We start from the raw sequence: 16,534 nt of genomic DNA on the forward strand, positions 1-16,534 counted from the left end.
TTCTGGTGTTTGCTTCAAAATGTTGTCCAATGGGGGTCCGTGGTCTAGTTTGTGTCATTTTGGGTCCTTGATTCTATTTCTATTTATCTTCCTTTGGGTCTATGTGATACAAGTATGAACAGTTTACCACCTAAGAAGCAGTTTACCCACTAACTACAAAACACTAGACTACACCACTGGTCGCTAGGTAACAGCGGTTTACCCACTACAAAACACTAGACTACACCACTGGTTTTGGGAGCCAAGAGAAGGTCTTTGTTGACCTTTCTTCCTTGTCTCCACAGTCCCCGCGGCCGTGGGCGAGGTGACGGTGAGTAACAACGGGCGTATGGACTTCCTGAGCGTGTCGTGGCGGCCGGCTGCAGGCGAGGTGGACGGCTACCTGGTGGCTCTGAGGGACCGGGGGCAGACGGTCCAGGAGCTGGCCCCGTCCAAGTCCAGTCCAGAGTGTGTGTTCAACTCCCTGGTGCCCGGACGCCTCTACAACATCTCCATCACGTCCCGCAGCGGCAGCTTCCAGAACAGCACCTTGGTCCAGGAGAGGACACGTACGTAGTAGTACTAGGAGTTTATTTGTCCCTGTAGGGAAATTGAGTTGCAGCAGATCACACACATGGCAAAACAACACAGATAAAACAGCACAGTAGACGACTTTCACACAGATTAAAGGGATGAAATTTCCCTCATGATCTCCTCCCCCTCATGTGGACTAAGGGCTGGGAGAAGTTTCAGAGTCCTCCGTGGCTTCTCTGAGTTACAGGGGGTCTCGGCGTAGCAGTGCATGTCCATATAACGGTTGCAAATGGATACCAACTGTCTTCATAACAAAAAGACACACCAAAAAACATCCAGATACCTCCATGCTGCTCCTATGTAATGTCCGTCTTGTATTGAAGCCCCAACATGAGAAATTGTCCCAAAAAAAATTAAATAAGTCTATATTTTAAGCTTGTTTGTAGCGGAAGCTTCTCGAAGCTCCTCTTCCCGGTTCATCAAATTTGGACGAACCGGGAAGAGGACAGACCCTGGTTCGTCCAAATTTGACCCAGTACAGGAACAGATGCCAGAGTCACTGGCAAAAACTTTAACTGCAATTTTCTCAGATTTTAGAACGGAATAAGAGAGTGAAAGATCGTTATTCAAATGGCCACATCTCGAAAAGCATCAAATGTATGACTTTGACTAGGGTGTCATTTTAAAGCTTATTTTCTAATCTTTCCAAACTTTGAAATTTGGGTCACTGTGACTCATTTTGATGGAACAGGTCACAAATAAAAGAGGGGACAAGACACATCCCTGAGGGGAGCCATAGAAGTGATCCCACCGAGGGTCAAACCGTTGATAACCGTGACCTCTGTCCTCAGAGCCGGCGAAGGTCCAGAACCCGACGGCGAAACACGAAGCCCGTGACGACTACCTGAAGGTGTACTGGCGGCCGGCGGCCGGAGATCTGGACCGCTACCAGGTCTTCATCAAACACAACAACGAGTTCCTCCAGAACCAGACGGTCCCCAGGACGCAGAGCGAGTGTGTGTTCCACGGCCTGGTGCCGGGCCGGCTCTACACCGTGCTGGTCAACACACGCAGCGGGAAATACCAGGCCAGCGCCTCCACGCACGGACGCACCTGTAAGTCACCTCTGACCTTTGACCCCTGACCTCTAACCTCTGACCCCTGACCTCTGACCTCTGACCTCTAACCTCTGACCTCTGACCTACCTGCAGCCTAAAGTGTGATGGAGAATTCACTTAGCTCAACTTAGGGCGCACTCACACTAGGCAGTCGTACCGTGACAAAGCACATTTGCCCCCTAAAGTCCGGATTCTATTGCTGTTGTGAGTGAAGCGTTCCGTAGCTGAGCACGGTCCACTTCCCTGGCCCGGCACGGTTGGGAGAGGTGGAGCTTGGGCACGGTACGCTTGGCCAGGAATGCTACAGTAATGCGCTGCGGGCTCGTTCTCCACCACGTGTCTGCAACCGCGTGTAAACAACAGTCACTTAACGATTACGTCGCGCCGTAAACATCGCTAGTTAACGTTGCTTTGATTAAACTTCAAGATAACCATGACAACCGGTCAAATCGCCATTCTTTCTGCAGTCAGAGCGCATCCGCTGTGTTGGTATATCAACATGATGATGTATGTGTTGGAGGCAACCGTGCTTCAGCAGCTTGGGTTGGAGGTGGTGTGAGTGCGGGCCAGCGGGGGACAGGGGAGGGGGGGGCATTCTGGCTTCAGCACCAGGAACAACTGGCCCTAGTGTGAGTGCACCCTTAGACTCAACAGAGTCGCTGCTCAACACGACAGAACCTGGTAGTGGTTGTCTTTCCGGTCTCATCTCAGCCGAGGTTCAGAGCGAACCGAGCCGATACCAAAATGTGACGTCAAACCGACAGCCGACCACTGATTGGCCAGAGCGTCGTCACGTTATCGCTATTTTTAAAAACACTCCGACAAGAGCGACCACCGCTGTTGTTCTCTCGGGATCATCCCTATGTTCCCCGCTTTGTATGTTCCCCGCTTTGTATGGGGCTGGCGCTTTTCCCCAAAAGGACCCGGGGAACATGCAGTTTTTGTCCTCATACCTGGAAGTGGAGTTGTGACTTTGCAGATTTCTGCCTATTTTTGAGTGAGAAGTTGAGTTGTGACTTTGAGTGAGAAGTGTAATTGTGCCATTGGTTGGGTTTAGGCAATGAAGAAAGGAGTTGGTTAAGTTCAGTAATAAGACCAGGTAGAGGCTAGACAGGCCAGGTAGAGGCTAGACAGGCCAGATAGAGAGAGAGAGTCCATCGACCAGCAACAGTGGGGAACATGGGGCCCTTTTTGGTAAAAACGGGGGAACATAGGGCCCTTACTGGTAAAAACAGGGGACATAGGGCCCTTTTTGGTAAAAACAAGGGACATAGGGCCCTTACTGGTAAAAACTGAGAACATAGGGCGCTTTTTGGTAAAAACGGGGGACAAGGGGCCCTTACTGGTAAAAACAGGGAATATAGGGCCCTTTTTGGTAAAAACGGGGGACATAGGACCCTTTTTGGTAAAAACGGGGGACATAGGGCCCTTACTGGTAAAAACAGGGGACATAGGGCCCTTACTGGTAAAAACTGAGAACATAGGGCCCTTTTTGGTAAAAACGGGGGACAAGGGACCCTTACTGGTAAAAACAGGGAATATAGGGCCCTTTTTGGTAAAAACGGGGGACATAGGGCCCTTTTTGGTAAAAACTGAGAACATAGGGCCCTTTTTGGTAAAAACGGGGGACATATGGCCCTTACTGGTAAAAACAGGGGACATAGGGCCCTTTTTGGTAAAAACAGGGGACATAGGGCCCTTTTGTGGGCCCTGTAGTCCCTGACTCCTCCTCTCCTCCTCTCCTCAGTCCCTGCAGCGGTCCAGTCCCTAACTCCTCCTCTCCTCCTCCTCTCCTCCTCCTGTAGTCCCTGCAGCGGTCCAGTCCCTAACTCCTCCTAACTCCTCCTCTCCTCCTCCTGTAGTCCCTGCAGCAGTCCAGTCCCTAACTCCTCCTCCTCCTAACTCCTCCTCTCCTCCTCCTGTAGTCCCTGCAGCGGTCCAGTCCCTGACCCTGGCGGATCAGAGGACCGAGGACCTGAAGGTGGTCTGGTCTGCTGCCCTGGGCGACGTGGACCACTACGAGGTGCAGCTGCTGTTCAACGACATGAAGGTGTTTCCTCCGGTGACGCTGGGCAGCGGCGTGAAGGAGTGCCTCCTCTCCTCCCTCACGCCCGGACGCCGCTACAAGATCCTGGTGTCAACGTTCAGCGGGCCCAACCAGAGGACCCAGTTCATCGAGGGACGCACAGGTCAGGACAGTCTGCCTTTTTTATCACATGACATAACACCACACACAACCTTAAAGGGATAGTTCACTCCCCCTCATGTGGACTAAGGGCTGGGAGAAGTTTCAGAGTCCTCCGTGGCTTCTCTGAGTTACAGGGGGTCTCGGCGTAGCAGTGCATGTCCATATGACGGTTGCTAATGGATACCAACTGTCTTCGTAACAAAAAGACACACCAAAAAACATCCAGATACCTCCATGCTGCTCGTCTGTAATGTCCCTCTTGTATTGAAGCCCCGACATGAGAAATTGTCCCGAAAAATTGTCTTGTCTTCCCGGTTCGTCCAAATTTGACGGACCAGGAAGAGGAGCTTCGAGAAGCTTCCGCTACAAAACAAGCTTGAAATATAGATTTATTAAATTTTTTTCGGGACAATTTCTCATGTCGGGGCTTCAATACAAGAGGGACATTACATACGAGCAGCATGGAGGTATCTGGATGTTTTTTGGTGTGTCTTTTTGTTACGAAGACAGTTGGTATCCATTAGCAACCGTCATATGGACATGCACTGCTACGCCGAGACCCCCTGTAACTCAGAGAAGCCACGGAGGACTCTGAAACTTCTCCCAGCCCTTAGTCCACATGAGGGGGAGGAGGAGATCATGAGTGAAATTTGAATTTTAGGTGAACTATCCCTTTAACTTTCTCTAATATAAATGGAGTTGGACCAGCTCAGGTCTCAGAGTCCAGTGTAAATATAAATATAAACCAGGTGACTCTGCGTGGCCTCAGTCCCCAGCATGGTGAAGAACATCCAGGTGGGTAACCACGGCGACAGCAGCAGCCTGAAGGTGAGCTGGACGGCGGGTCAGGGGGACGTGGACGGGTTCACCGTCTTCCTGTTCAGAGGGAGCAGACAGCTGGACGTCCGCCGAGTCCTCAAGCAGCTCAACCAGGTGACCTTCGCCTCGCTGCAGCCGGGACAGCTGTACCACCTCACCGTCCAATCAGTGAGCGGAGAGCTGGTCAACAACAACACCGCCTCGGGACGCACAGGTCAGAGCAGAGCCTACACACACCTGTACACATCTACACACACCTGTACACACACCTACACACACACCTGTACACATCTACCTGCACACACACACACACCTACCTACACACACGTCACCGTCCAATCAGTGAGCGGAGAGCTGGTGAACAACAGCACCGCCTCGGGACGCACAGGTCAGACCATAGACTGTAAAAAGAATGGACGTAGCATCCGTGACGTCACCCATTGGTTTTGGGGAGTCGTTGTTGTGACTCCAACATGGCGGCCTGAACAGCGCCATGTTGGATTGGCCGGCCGAGAACCCGCCCACTGGCCTCGAAGCAGCTGTCCACGGAGCTGCTCGGACCTGTCACTCAACGTTTCCGCGCCCTGATTGGCCAGAATTTTAACCTAATAACAGTAAAACTGTAGAGTTAAAAAAAATTCACCCCCCTCAGAGTGTGTGCGGGGGTAGAAACTATCGATTGAGACGAAAAAACGTTCTGACACCAGGCTTTTAACATGTTTACTGAGGATGTAAAGTGGGTGATTTTAACATGGGGGTCTATGGAGAATGCTGCTTTCTGACACCAGCCCCCAGAGGAAGAAGAGGGGATTGCAGTTTGTTGAACGAGGAAGTGACTTCACTTCTCAGACCCACAACTGCCCCCTTGGGTCAGAGCAGAGCCTCTACACACACAACTACACACACACACACACACACACCTACCTACACACACACACACACACACACCTACCTACACACACACACACACACACACCTGTACACACACCTACACACTAGTGTATATTGTGTATATTATAAACTATAAACTGTTTTCTTGTCTGTAACAACATCTCTGTCCCGTCTGTCCGTCCTGGGTGATGATCCCTCCTCTGTTGCTCACCCTGAGCTTTCTCCTGGTTTTCCCTGTTAAAAGGGTTTTCCATGGAGTTTTTCCTCAGTGGATGTGAGGGTCTAAGGACAGAGGATGTTGTTATGATGGGATGTAAAGCCCTTTGAGACAAACTGGTGGTAAAAACGGGCTATACAAATAAAATTGCCTTGCCTTGCCTAGTGATGTCCAGATGAAGCCTCATGAAGCATTGAAGCTTTCCATCATATTGATTCACTCAAGCACAAAGCTTCTTGGGGCTTCAGTTGCTCTACTAGGCCACCTACTGGCCAAAAAGAAGCATCACAATGATATTAGTGGTGTGTAGATAGACGTATATTTTGAACTTTGTACTGGTTTAGATAGGTGATTCGTGTCCATAAAGAGTCATAAGGGAAAGTGGGAATGAGGGTGAGGACAATAAGCTTGTGTGACCGATGTTGTTCAGGCCACAGACTGTCTATAAAAACAGTTTCAGGTCCTGAGTGGGACTCGAACACAGATCTCCTTCACCGTGGGCAACGATGCTAACCGTTTCACTAACCGCAACACGCTGTTTCTTCTCCTTACTGGTACTACGGATCTCCGTTACACTTCTGTTAGCGTGGGTTGTGGGGCAGTGAATGTGCTTGTTAGTTGAACTTGTGGAATATTTTTTATTCAGAATATAGATAATACTGTTGAAACACGTGTGCAGAAACACCACAGGATGCAGGGGAACCTCCACTGCGTTTCACTGTGCCTCCTATTTCGAACAGCGCTGTCAGTCTTGAGCCAGGTTTTGGTAATGGCCTTCTTCCCAGCCAACAAAAGAATCTTAATCAGATATTGGTCTCCTATATGCACCGATCCATCCAAATGTCCGAGGTACAGAACAAGACAAGACTTAGGAATCACATATCCCAGCACATTACAGAGAACTGAGTGGACATTCCCCCAGAAGGGCTGTACATTTGTGCATTTACAAAAGATGTGTGTTCTGTTGTTGTTCTGGTAATTCTACATAGTCAACCTTTAATTGTGTCCCGTCGGCGGTGGTGTCGGTCATTTCTAGTCAAAACTAATCTCTTTCCACTTAAAATAAGACTCATCACCTAAAAATGAACTTGTTTTTAGATCATTTTCATTTGTTTCAAACTAATTTTGACTTGAAATAAGTAGAAAAATCTGCCAGTTTTTTGTGTTTGTAATAAGAAAGAAAAACTTGCTCCACTATCAGATTTTTCTACTTATTTCAAGTGAAAATCTGCTTGAAAGAAGTAAAAAGTGTCTAAAAACAAGCTACTTTTAATGTATAACTATGTATGTATATGTATAAATATACTTATTTTAAGTAGAATGAGATTTGTTTTGACTAGAAATAAGACAAATATTCTTGGTAAGATGTAGAGTTTTTGCAGTGTAGTTGTATTGCCACTAGTTTTGCTTGTGTGTTTTATTGTGCAGCACTTTGGACAACCTGGGTTGTAATTTTAAATGTGCTATATAAATAAATATGTATTGTATTGTCTTGTATTGTATCTCTCCCTCCCTTCAGTCCCGTCGGCGGTGGCGTCGGTGCAGCTGCAGAACCTCCAGACCACCAGCAGCCTGCAGGTCAGCTGGCCCGAGGCTCTGGGCGTTGCCGACGGTTACCAGCTGCAGCTGCTGGACGGCCGCGGCGTCCTGGTGGCCAACGCCTCGCGGCCGGCCGGCGCCACCGGCCACCGCTTCGACGGCCTCACGCCGGGGAAGAAGTACCGAGTCCTGGTCCAGACGGCCAGCGGGGGGGTCACCAGCCCGGGGGCCGCGGCCGAGGGGCGCACATGTAAGAGATGAAATAAAAACATGGTTTCAGTGTTTACAGAAGAATCAGTCGCTTTAAACTCAGGACACCAAACCATTCAATTCAATTCAATTCAATTCAATTCAATTCAATTCAATTCAATTCAATTCAATTCAATATCTTTATTGTCCACAATGTGGAAATGTGTCTTTGGCTTCACCACTGACAGTAGCATAAAACCACATAAAATACAATACAATAACACACAATAAATAGCATAGCAAAATAGTAAAAGAATAAAAGAGTAAAAGAGTAAAATGGTCATATACATAGCTAGTGTCCTGAAATGCATTTATGAATTTATTATTGTGATTGCATGCGGTATGAATGATTTCTTAAAAATATGTTTGGTAGTTTTGGCAGCTCTATAGCGCCTTCCTGAGGGGAGTTTTTGAAATTCATTGGCCAGGGGGAGACTGGGATCTGCTAAAATCCTATAGGGCCTATGCCTTCTGTTCGACTCTGTCGTCCTAAACCATGATGTCACGTCTGGACTGAAAGAGGACTCAGGAGCAGAGTAGTTTTATTTAACAACCAAAAACCACTGCAAAGGAGGGAAACAAAAAACACACATGTTGAGGCAAAACAGGCAAAACAGGCAAGAAAGCTCAGTTAAACTATGGACGTGGTCGATAACTGGGAACGAGGGCACAAAGTCAAAATGTTACCAAAACAGTTTTTAAGATTTTAAGGAAATTCGTTGAAAAATAAAAAAGACCCCATGTAGAGGCTACAGTCCTCTCTGCAGGCGTCCCCGGTTCGAATCCCGCATCAGGCAGCCCTTTCCTGCATGTCATTCCCGTTCTCTGCCTCCCCCTTTCCTGTCTCTCTCTCTACTGTACTGTCTATTAAAGGCAATAAAAAGCCCAAAAAATATACTTAAAAAAATATATATAATTAAATAAAAAGACAAAGAGATTAAAAAAGAAAAAGTGTTTGATGAGTAACGTTTGAATAATTCCAGATAAGTCTTCTAGGATGTGAAGTGGTTTCAGTCTGCAGCCCTGAGCCCTGAACCTAGGGCTGTTCGATTTTGCCCAAAAATAAAATCTCGATTTTCTTCTCTGAAAAATCGATTTCTGATTACGATTACGATTTTTTTGTTAAATGACAAACTATTTTGTGTGCAGTTTGTGTCTTTTTAAATGGACCTAATGGACCGTGAGAGCTGTAACTGTGTAGTGGAAAAGGGCCGTTGGTCTTTTTGGCAACGAAATCCTCACTGGTCTCAGCGAAACGCCGACATGCTTGTTTCCAGTGTGTGGGGAGAGGAGAGCAGTGGGAGAGCGTGATGGGAGGAAGGAGGCAGCAGTCATTACCATAATTACCCTAGTCAGAGTAAAAAATCGACTTTTACAATTTAAAAAGAATTGATTTTTACGATTCCAAATAATCGCGATTACGATTTTAAATCGATTAATCGAACAGCTCTAACTGAACCTGGATCAGTGTGAAGCGTCTGATCCTGAGCATCCTCTTCCCATCAGGCCCGGCGGCGGTCTCGGTCCTGGCGGTGCAGACCAACGCCACCAGCAGCCTGTCCTTCCTCTGGTCCCCCCCCGAGGGCGAGTTCGACTCCTACGAGGTGTCGTTGTACCGGAGCGACGAGCGGCTGCAGGAGCGTCGGAGCGTCGGCGGCCAGTCCAGCGGTCAGCAGCTCTGCTCCTTCCACGGCCTCAGACCCGGAGCGTCGTACCGGCTGCTGGTCCAGACCCACAGCGGAGACCAGAGCAACCAGTCCTCCATCTGGGCCCGCACAGGTGAGGGGGGGTTAAAGGGATAGTTCAACATTTAGTCAAACTGGCCCATCACCATAATCCCTACAGTCATAGCAGTAGGTTCGTTACCTTTAATTGTCGGTGCAAGCTGTTTTTAGAACGGCGGAGCAGAGCCGTGAGCTGCTCAGAGCTACGCTACGGAGGCTCATTATGGGATTTCTTGGTTTCCCTCATCAAACACATCAAATACACAATCCAACAACTCCACAACGCTCTGGTGGACAAGTTGTGAGCTGCACATTCACCACGCTATGAGATAATAACACAACGTTACCACACAGAGTTGTTTTAGAGGGAAATTCATGCAAAACCGCTGATGCACGTTGCCTTCAGGGACAGTTTTTCATCAACAGTCTCTGTATTTCCCTCTAAAACGGCTATGTTTCGTGATGTTACATTTCAGTTCTGCTGGTCGACCAGATTAATAGTGGGTTTACTGAGATATTAATGCATTTCCAGTGGTTATACTGAGTAGCCTATAGCTGAGTATCACCTAGACTACACCACTGACTGAAGGTGTGTGAGGATGATGTCACTGTGTTGATCCTTGCTTTTTATTGGTCAGTCCCAGCAGCGGTCCAGTCCCTGAGGGCCGACAGTGGGAACCGGTCTGAGTCTCTGAGTGTGAGCTGGGACCGCGGTCCGGGGGATCTGAGCGGCTTCCTGCTGGTCCTCTACAGACCCGACGGATCGCCTCAGGCCGAGCGCCGTCTGGACCCGCAGGCCACCGAGTCCGTCTTCCCAGACCTGGTCCCCGGGCGGCAGTACCAGGTCCAAGTCCTGAGTCTGAGCGGAGACCTGAGCAACACAGCCAGCACGCTGGGCCGCACCGGTGAGGAAACTATATGTTGTTGTGTTTTCTATCATTTGTCTAAAAAGAAAAGTTTAAGTTTAAAGGGATAGTAGCATTTTTTTTACAGTGTGGTTGTATGATCTACAAATAGCCCCTAAGTACTTTCATTGCAGTAGAAGACTCTCTGCACTCCTCCCGTTAGCAACGCCAGCCCATAATAGCCCTGCCAAGGGGTTTACAACATATATTATTACACTATAATAAAATTTTTTCAGTAAAAACTGTGTTTTTCCTGCACTTTGAAGGGCTGGAAAAATTTATATTATAGTGAACAATGGAACTGTGTATTTTTTTCAGGTAAAACCTCTTTTAGGCCGTGAAAATAGGCCGTTTCTTTGGGTCTGTTCACAACACTGTCAAAGTCAAAAAAGTCAAAATCATTTATTGGTCTCCCGAAGGAGAAATTTCTCTCGGACAGAGAGCAGTGCTGCGTCACAACAAAGACAGAAACAGTACAGGGGAGAAGCAGCAGAGAAGTACTAAAAACATACAATAAAATGATTAAAGTGCAATATGCCTCAGAAAAGTACTAGTGGCAGATGTGTGGACACGCAAACATTCATACACATCATCACACAAACTGCTCATTCATAAATTTAATGGACAGAGGGATGAACGAGTTTTTGAGGCGATTGTGCCTGCTCAGAGGGACTCGATATCTTCTTCCTGAATTTAAGAGCTCATATTCAGGGAGAAGAGCGTGCGTAGGATCTGCTAGAATAGAGTTTGTCAGCCTAATGGTGGCCTGTTCAAACAGATCTTGAGGTGAACGTGGGACAGGGGAACCCAAGATTTTGCTAGCCGTCTTGACCAGATTGAGTATTTGAGATTTGGCTCAAATACTCAATCTGGTCAAGAATCTGTATGTTGTAAATCTCTGGGCAGGGCTATTATGGGCTGGCGTTGCTAACGGGAGGAGTGCAGAGAGTCTTCTACTGCAATTAAAGTACTTAGGGGCTATTTGGAGATCACACAACCCCACTTTAGAAAAATGATACTATCCCTTTAAGTTTATTGTTGTCATTGCATAAAAAACATATACAACGACATTTCGTTGGGCAGTCTCCTATAGCAGCAAAGAGCTACAAATCCATCAATCAATAAATAATGAAATGTTTGCACAAATAAAGTACAATGTGCCAGTGTCAAATAAATACATCAACATATTAAAAACATAAATTAAAAGAGTCGGTAACACTTTACTGTAATAGGTGTTCATCAGATTGACATAACAGCTGTCATAACCATCAATCAACTTCTGACAGCTGTGGTTAAGTGTCATTCGGTAAGTTATGTCACTTTTGATGCAAAGTTGACATTGTTTGAGATGTTTTTTTTCTGACAACTTGACATCATTTTTAAAGTTTGGCAATTAGGTCTGCTATGACAGTTTAAATTGTCTTTATGTCAAGTTGTCAAGCAGATTTTCACTTGAAATAATCCGATAGTGGAGCAATTTGGGGGCGATTTTTCTACTTATTTCAAGTGAAAATTTGTTTGAAACAAGTGAAAATGATCAAAAAACAAGTTAATTTTTAGGTGATGAGTCTTATTTTAAGAGGAAAGAGATTAGTTTTGACTAGAAATGAGTTTTTGCAGTGCAACAGGAAGGACTGTCTAGTCTTTGTCTTTTGTATTTGTCAGTAAATGTGTCTTGTAATCCCACACAAACCTGTGTGGCAGGTAACACCACACCACAAAAACTCTACATCTTACCAAGAATATTTGTCTTATTTCTAGTCAAAACAATCTCATGATACTTAAAATCAGACTCATCACATTAAAAGCAGCTTGTTTTTAGACACTTTTTACTTCTTTCAAGCAGATTTTCACTTGAAATAAGTAGAAAAATCTGATAGTGGAGCAAGTTTTTCTTTCTTATTACAAACACAAAAAACTTGCTTTCACTGGCAGATTTTTCTACTTATTTCAAGTGAAAATGAGTTTGAAACAAGTGAAAATGATCTAAAAACAAGTTCATTTTTAGGTGATGAGTCTTATTTTAAGTGGAAAGAGATTAGTTTTGACTAGAAATAAGACAAATATTCTTGGAAAGATTTTTTAGTTTTTGCAGTACAACAGGAAGGACTGTCTAGTCTTTGTCTTTTGTATTTGTCATTAAATGTGTAATCCCATATGTAATCCCCCCCCCTAAAAGCCCCCAGACCCCCGTCGTCCTTCCTGTTCCGCGGCGTCACCAACACGTCTCTGGAGATCACGTGGAGCGGCCCCGAGGACTCGGACTACGACGACTTCGAGCTGCGGTGGACGCCCCGAGACCGTCTGTCCGTGGTCAACCCGTACCACAGCCGCACCTCGGGCAGCCGCATCCTGACCGGCATGTTTCCAGGGCGACGCTACACCTTCAGCCTCCGCACCGTCAGCGGCGCCACGGCGACCGGGGCCACGGCGACCTACAGCACGGCCATCCACACCAGCATCCGAACCAGTAGGTGGCAGCAGTAAACGTATACTACACACAATAATACACACATCAATATACTTTGCATAATAACTGTGCATAATAAGAGACAGGGTGAATTCCAGTTCCCCCGTGGCCCTAACCCTTCGTTTTGTGCGTTCATGTGAAGTGGTGTTGTCCTGGTTCTGGTCCAGACGAGGGTTAGGGGGAAGTGGTCTGGCTATCTGGACCTTCAGACAGAGATTTTTCAGAGGCACGCTTCAAACTGAGGGCTATGACAAGTTTCCCAGAATGCATCTCACGGCAACCGGCAGCTGTTTTATTTCTCACTGTAGCGCTGCTGTTGTTACGTCATTTTGTTAAGTTTTAGCCGTGAGCTGTTCAGAGCTACGCTACGGAGTCTAATGGGATTTCTTGGTTTCCCTCATCATGTTTTCATGAGAGAAAGTAGCTGTTTAGATCCCAATGTGCGGTGGGTTTATCCACATGAGGCTGTTTAGACGTTTGCTCCCATGTTTTTGGGAGAAGTGAAGCTCCACCTGTGGAGCAGATCAGCGGCTCGTCACAGAGACACCACCCGTCCAGAGAGCTGCTCAGCCGGCCAACCTCCGTCATCATCCCGGGGGAGAAAACCATCGCTAATTAACTTACCCACAGGTTTTTAGAGGTTTACCACCGGCTGGTTAAAGTATTTCTAGGAGATAAATGTTGGTCTCAGTGATGAAATCTAACAGCTGTATCAGTAGCATTAGTTAGTCTGAATGTAAAGTGAAGCTTCCTGTGTGTATTGGACAGAAGAGCAGCGCTGCCTCGGGGCTCTGGAGCCTACGGACACAAACCACCACATTTACATCAACAAATACATGTTTTACTATCAACACAGCAGTCTGCAGTAAGGTTTATTTTATTTTATTAGCAGAGCAGAGACAACTGATGACGTATGTGACTGTTGAAGGGGGGTCCCAGTTCTCCTGTTAGATGGCTCAGTGACATCACAGGTCCTGGGCCATGCGGTGACCAATGGTAGTTGAAATTGCAAATTTCACACCTAGGGTTGAAAAGGTGAAGGATGATGGGAGACCGAGTCCAAAGGCTTTAAAGGGACAACGAGGAGTTTCTATTTGGTTATAAAAAAGTCTGATATTAATGTGGATGAATCTCCGTTACCACTTGTTAATGGTCCATTTTAGATAAATCTATGGTTTTGTCTCTATGGTTATTTTGTTATTATTAGTGGTGGTGGAAATGCTGGGCGAGCCGACCAGCGTTTCTTTACTTTCGGTTTCGTGGCGAGTCATGAGAATAACGCCGCCGTATGAATCTCCGTTTATGGTGGGAACTACGACGGTATGTGATCGTCTTCCAACCTCTGACTTTAATTCTTGATGAATGAAAACATGAGTCTGTCTTGCACCGGTCAAAGAATTTCACGGTGCGGAGGCTCATAAATGTAGTGAGAAAACACTTCACTTTAACAAAACTCCTCATTGTCCCTTTAAAGGAATCCCCTTAGATGATGATGTTGATGATGATGATGAAGATGTGCACTGCAAAAACTCAAAATCTCTCCAATAATATTTGTCTTCTTTCTTGTCAAAATGTCTCATTTCTAGTCAAAACGAATCTCTTTCTACTTTAAATAAGACTCATCACCTAAAAATGAACTTGTTTTTAGATCATTTTCACTTGTTTCAAACTAATTTTCACTTGAAATAAGTAGAAAAATCTGCCAGTGAAAGCAAGTTTTTTTTGTGTGCTTGTAATAAGAAAGAAAAACTTGCTCCACTATCAGATTTTTCTACTTATTTCAAGTGAAAATCTGCTTGAAAGAAGTAAAAAGTGTCTAAAAACAAGCTGCTTTTAATGTGATGAGTCTGATTTTAAGTAGAAATGAGACATTTTGACTAGAGATAAGACAGATACTGTTGGATAGATGTAGAGTTTTTGCAGTGTGTCTTATTAACCTGACCCCCCCCCACCCCCTCTGTTGTGGTTGAAGAGCCCGAGCCGGTCCACGGCCTCCACTGCCACCCCCAGAGCTCCACCTCCATCTCGTGCTCGTGGGCGCCCCCGGTGGCGGACTACGACTCCTACACCGTGGAGTGTCTGGACGTCAGCACGCTGGTCTACTCCCGACGCACCGGCCGCAACGCCACCGCCTACCTCATCACGCAGCTGGTGCCCCACAAACACTACACGGTGTCGGTGAAGGTCATCTCAGACCAGACCACCAGCGAGGAGGCTCAGGACACCGTGGTCACCATGATCGACCGTAAGGGGGCGGGGCTTAAAGGCCGGGGTTCAGACCAATAATAAGGGCAACATATGAAAATCTGGGAACTAAATCCTTACCAAGAAATTTCTTCACAATTGTCTTTAGGAACGTGCGTAATATCATGTCTTAAAATGTTGAAATTCAACTCCCGTGGGAAACCCCCTAAAAAACTACTCAAAGTTGGGGTACTGTATAATGTCCTATAGAAAAAAGGGTAGAATAAAAGTTATATTATATTGAGTATTTAGTAGTATTATGTAACACAACCTCTGCCATGCTAAGGAATGGCTTCTCTGCAATACATTCTATTGGTGGTAGTGGGGGTTCTGATGAACAAGAAAAGTGGGTGTGGCTGTTTTTTTCTCCACCAAGGAGTGTTTTGGGCGTAAAACTAATGTTTGCGATCAAGTTTGACCCTTCACAAGTTACTTAAGGCCAAATTTAACATTTCAGAATGTTCAAAAATCCAGTTACGGGTACCCCAACTTTGAGTAGTTTTTTAGGGGGTTTCCCACGGGAGTTGAATTTCAACATTTTAAGACATGATATTACGCACGTTCCTAAAGACAATTGTGAAGAAATTTCTTGGTAAGGATTTAGTTCCCAGATTGGTCAAATATCTGCTAAAATGCCCTTACTACAAGGTCTCTATTATTTTTCATAAAATGACTGGACTAATAGATTTGATCAAATCAAATCCATTAGTCCAGTCATTTTATGAGAAAAGGTTGAACAAACTGCAACAGAATCAAACTCAACTGGTTTTGTATCCTCAACATGTCCTGAGTGAGGGAAAAAAAGCCCAGAAGAATCCCATTAGGGGAAAGTTTAGAAAAAGACCCAAATATATCCCATTCATACACCTATTCATTATTGTTCTCACGTGAATAGGGTAACGTTTTTAACCTTTAGATATCTCCATGAAAATTACTGAGTTGATTACTGACATTAACACAAACAAAAAATGTATTACAAGTTGTTTGAAATTATTTGTTAACATGAGCAAGTTTGCATAAATTTGCATAAATTCCACCGTTCTGACGGCACATGTAGCTATATATGAAGTTGCTGTGGTGGTACCGGCATGAAAACTGGAATGAGTTGACTCCATCGGTCAACTGGCAAGTTGACCACTTTAAATTTCAAGATGACTGCAATTTTTCAAGACAGCCACATCCTTAGTAGAGCAGGTATGACATTACGTATGGCTAATTTGCATACATACAACACCTGATCTAAACGTTGGGTAGAGCAGGTGAAAATGTCTTGTTCAGTCTTGTTAACATATTACAGTTAAAAAACTTAATATTAAGGTCTGAATGGAACCATTTAGGCTGTCAGGTGTTGTATGTCTGCAAATTAGCCATACATAATGTCATGCCTGCTCTACTAAGGATGTGACTGTCTTGAAAAATTGCAGTCATCTTGAAATGTAAAGTGGTTTTTTGTCGGTTGACCGATGGAGTCAACTCATTCCAGTTTTCATATTGGTACCACCACAGCAACTCCATATATACATGTGCCGTCAAAACTGTGGAATTTATGCAAATTTATGCAAATTTGCTCATGTTAACAAAGAATAAAAAAAAAACTCATGGAGATATCTAAAGGTTAAAAAATTTACCCTATTCACGTGAGAACAATAATTTCCCC

General features: G+C 45.6%; 1 protein-coding gene across 1 annotated transcript in view; it reads left to right on the plus strand.

The window, feature by feature from the left end:
- Positions 1-16,534, plus strand: part of ptprbl (protein tyrosine phosphatase receptor type B, like) — a 67,110-nt gene that overhangs the window by 29,259 nt on the left and 21,317 nt on the right. Inside the window, exons 11-19 of the mRNA XM_085780528.1 lie at positions 285-548; positions 1,365-1,628; positions 3,557-3,820; positions 4,589-4,852; positions 7,266-7,535; positions 9,041-9,313; positions 9,897-10,163; positions 12,343-12,633; positions 14,606-14,878. Of these exons, the coding sequence (XP_085636654.1) occupies positions 285-548; positions 1,365-1,628; positions 3,557-3,820; positions 4,589-4,852; positions 7,266-7,535; positions 9,041-9,313; positions 9,897-10,163; positions 12,343-12,633; positions 14,606-14,878 (2,430 nt within the window). The remainder of the gene's footprint in view (positions 1-284; positions 549-1,364; positions 1,629-3,556; positions 3,821-4,588; positions 4,853-7,265; positions 7,536-9,040; positions 9,314-9,896; positions 10,164-12,342; positions 12,634-14,605; positions 14,879-16,534) is intronic.

Source organism: Trachurus japonicus, chromosome 6 (assembly GCF_045865225.1).
Source record: "Trachurus japonicus isolate A0001 chromosome 6, Traja_1.0".
Classification (NCBI taxonomy): Eukaryota; Metazoa; Chordata; class Actinopteri; order Carangiformes; family Carangidae; genus Trachurus; species Trachurus japonicus.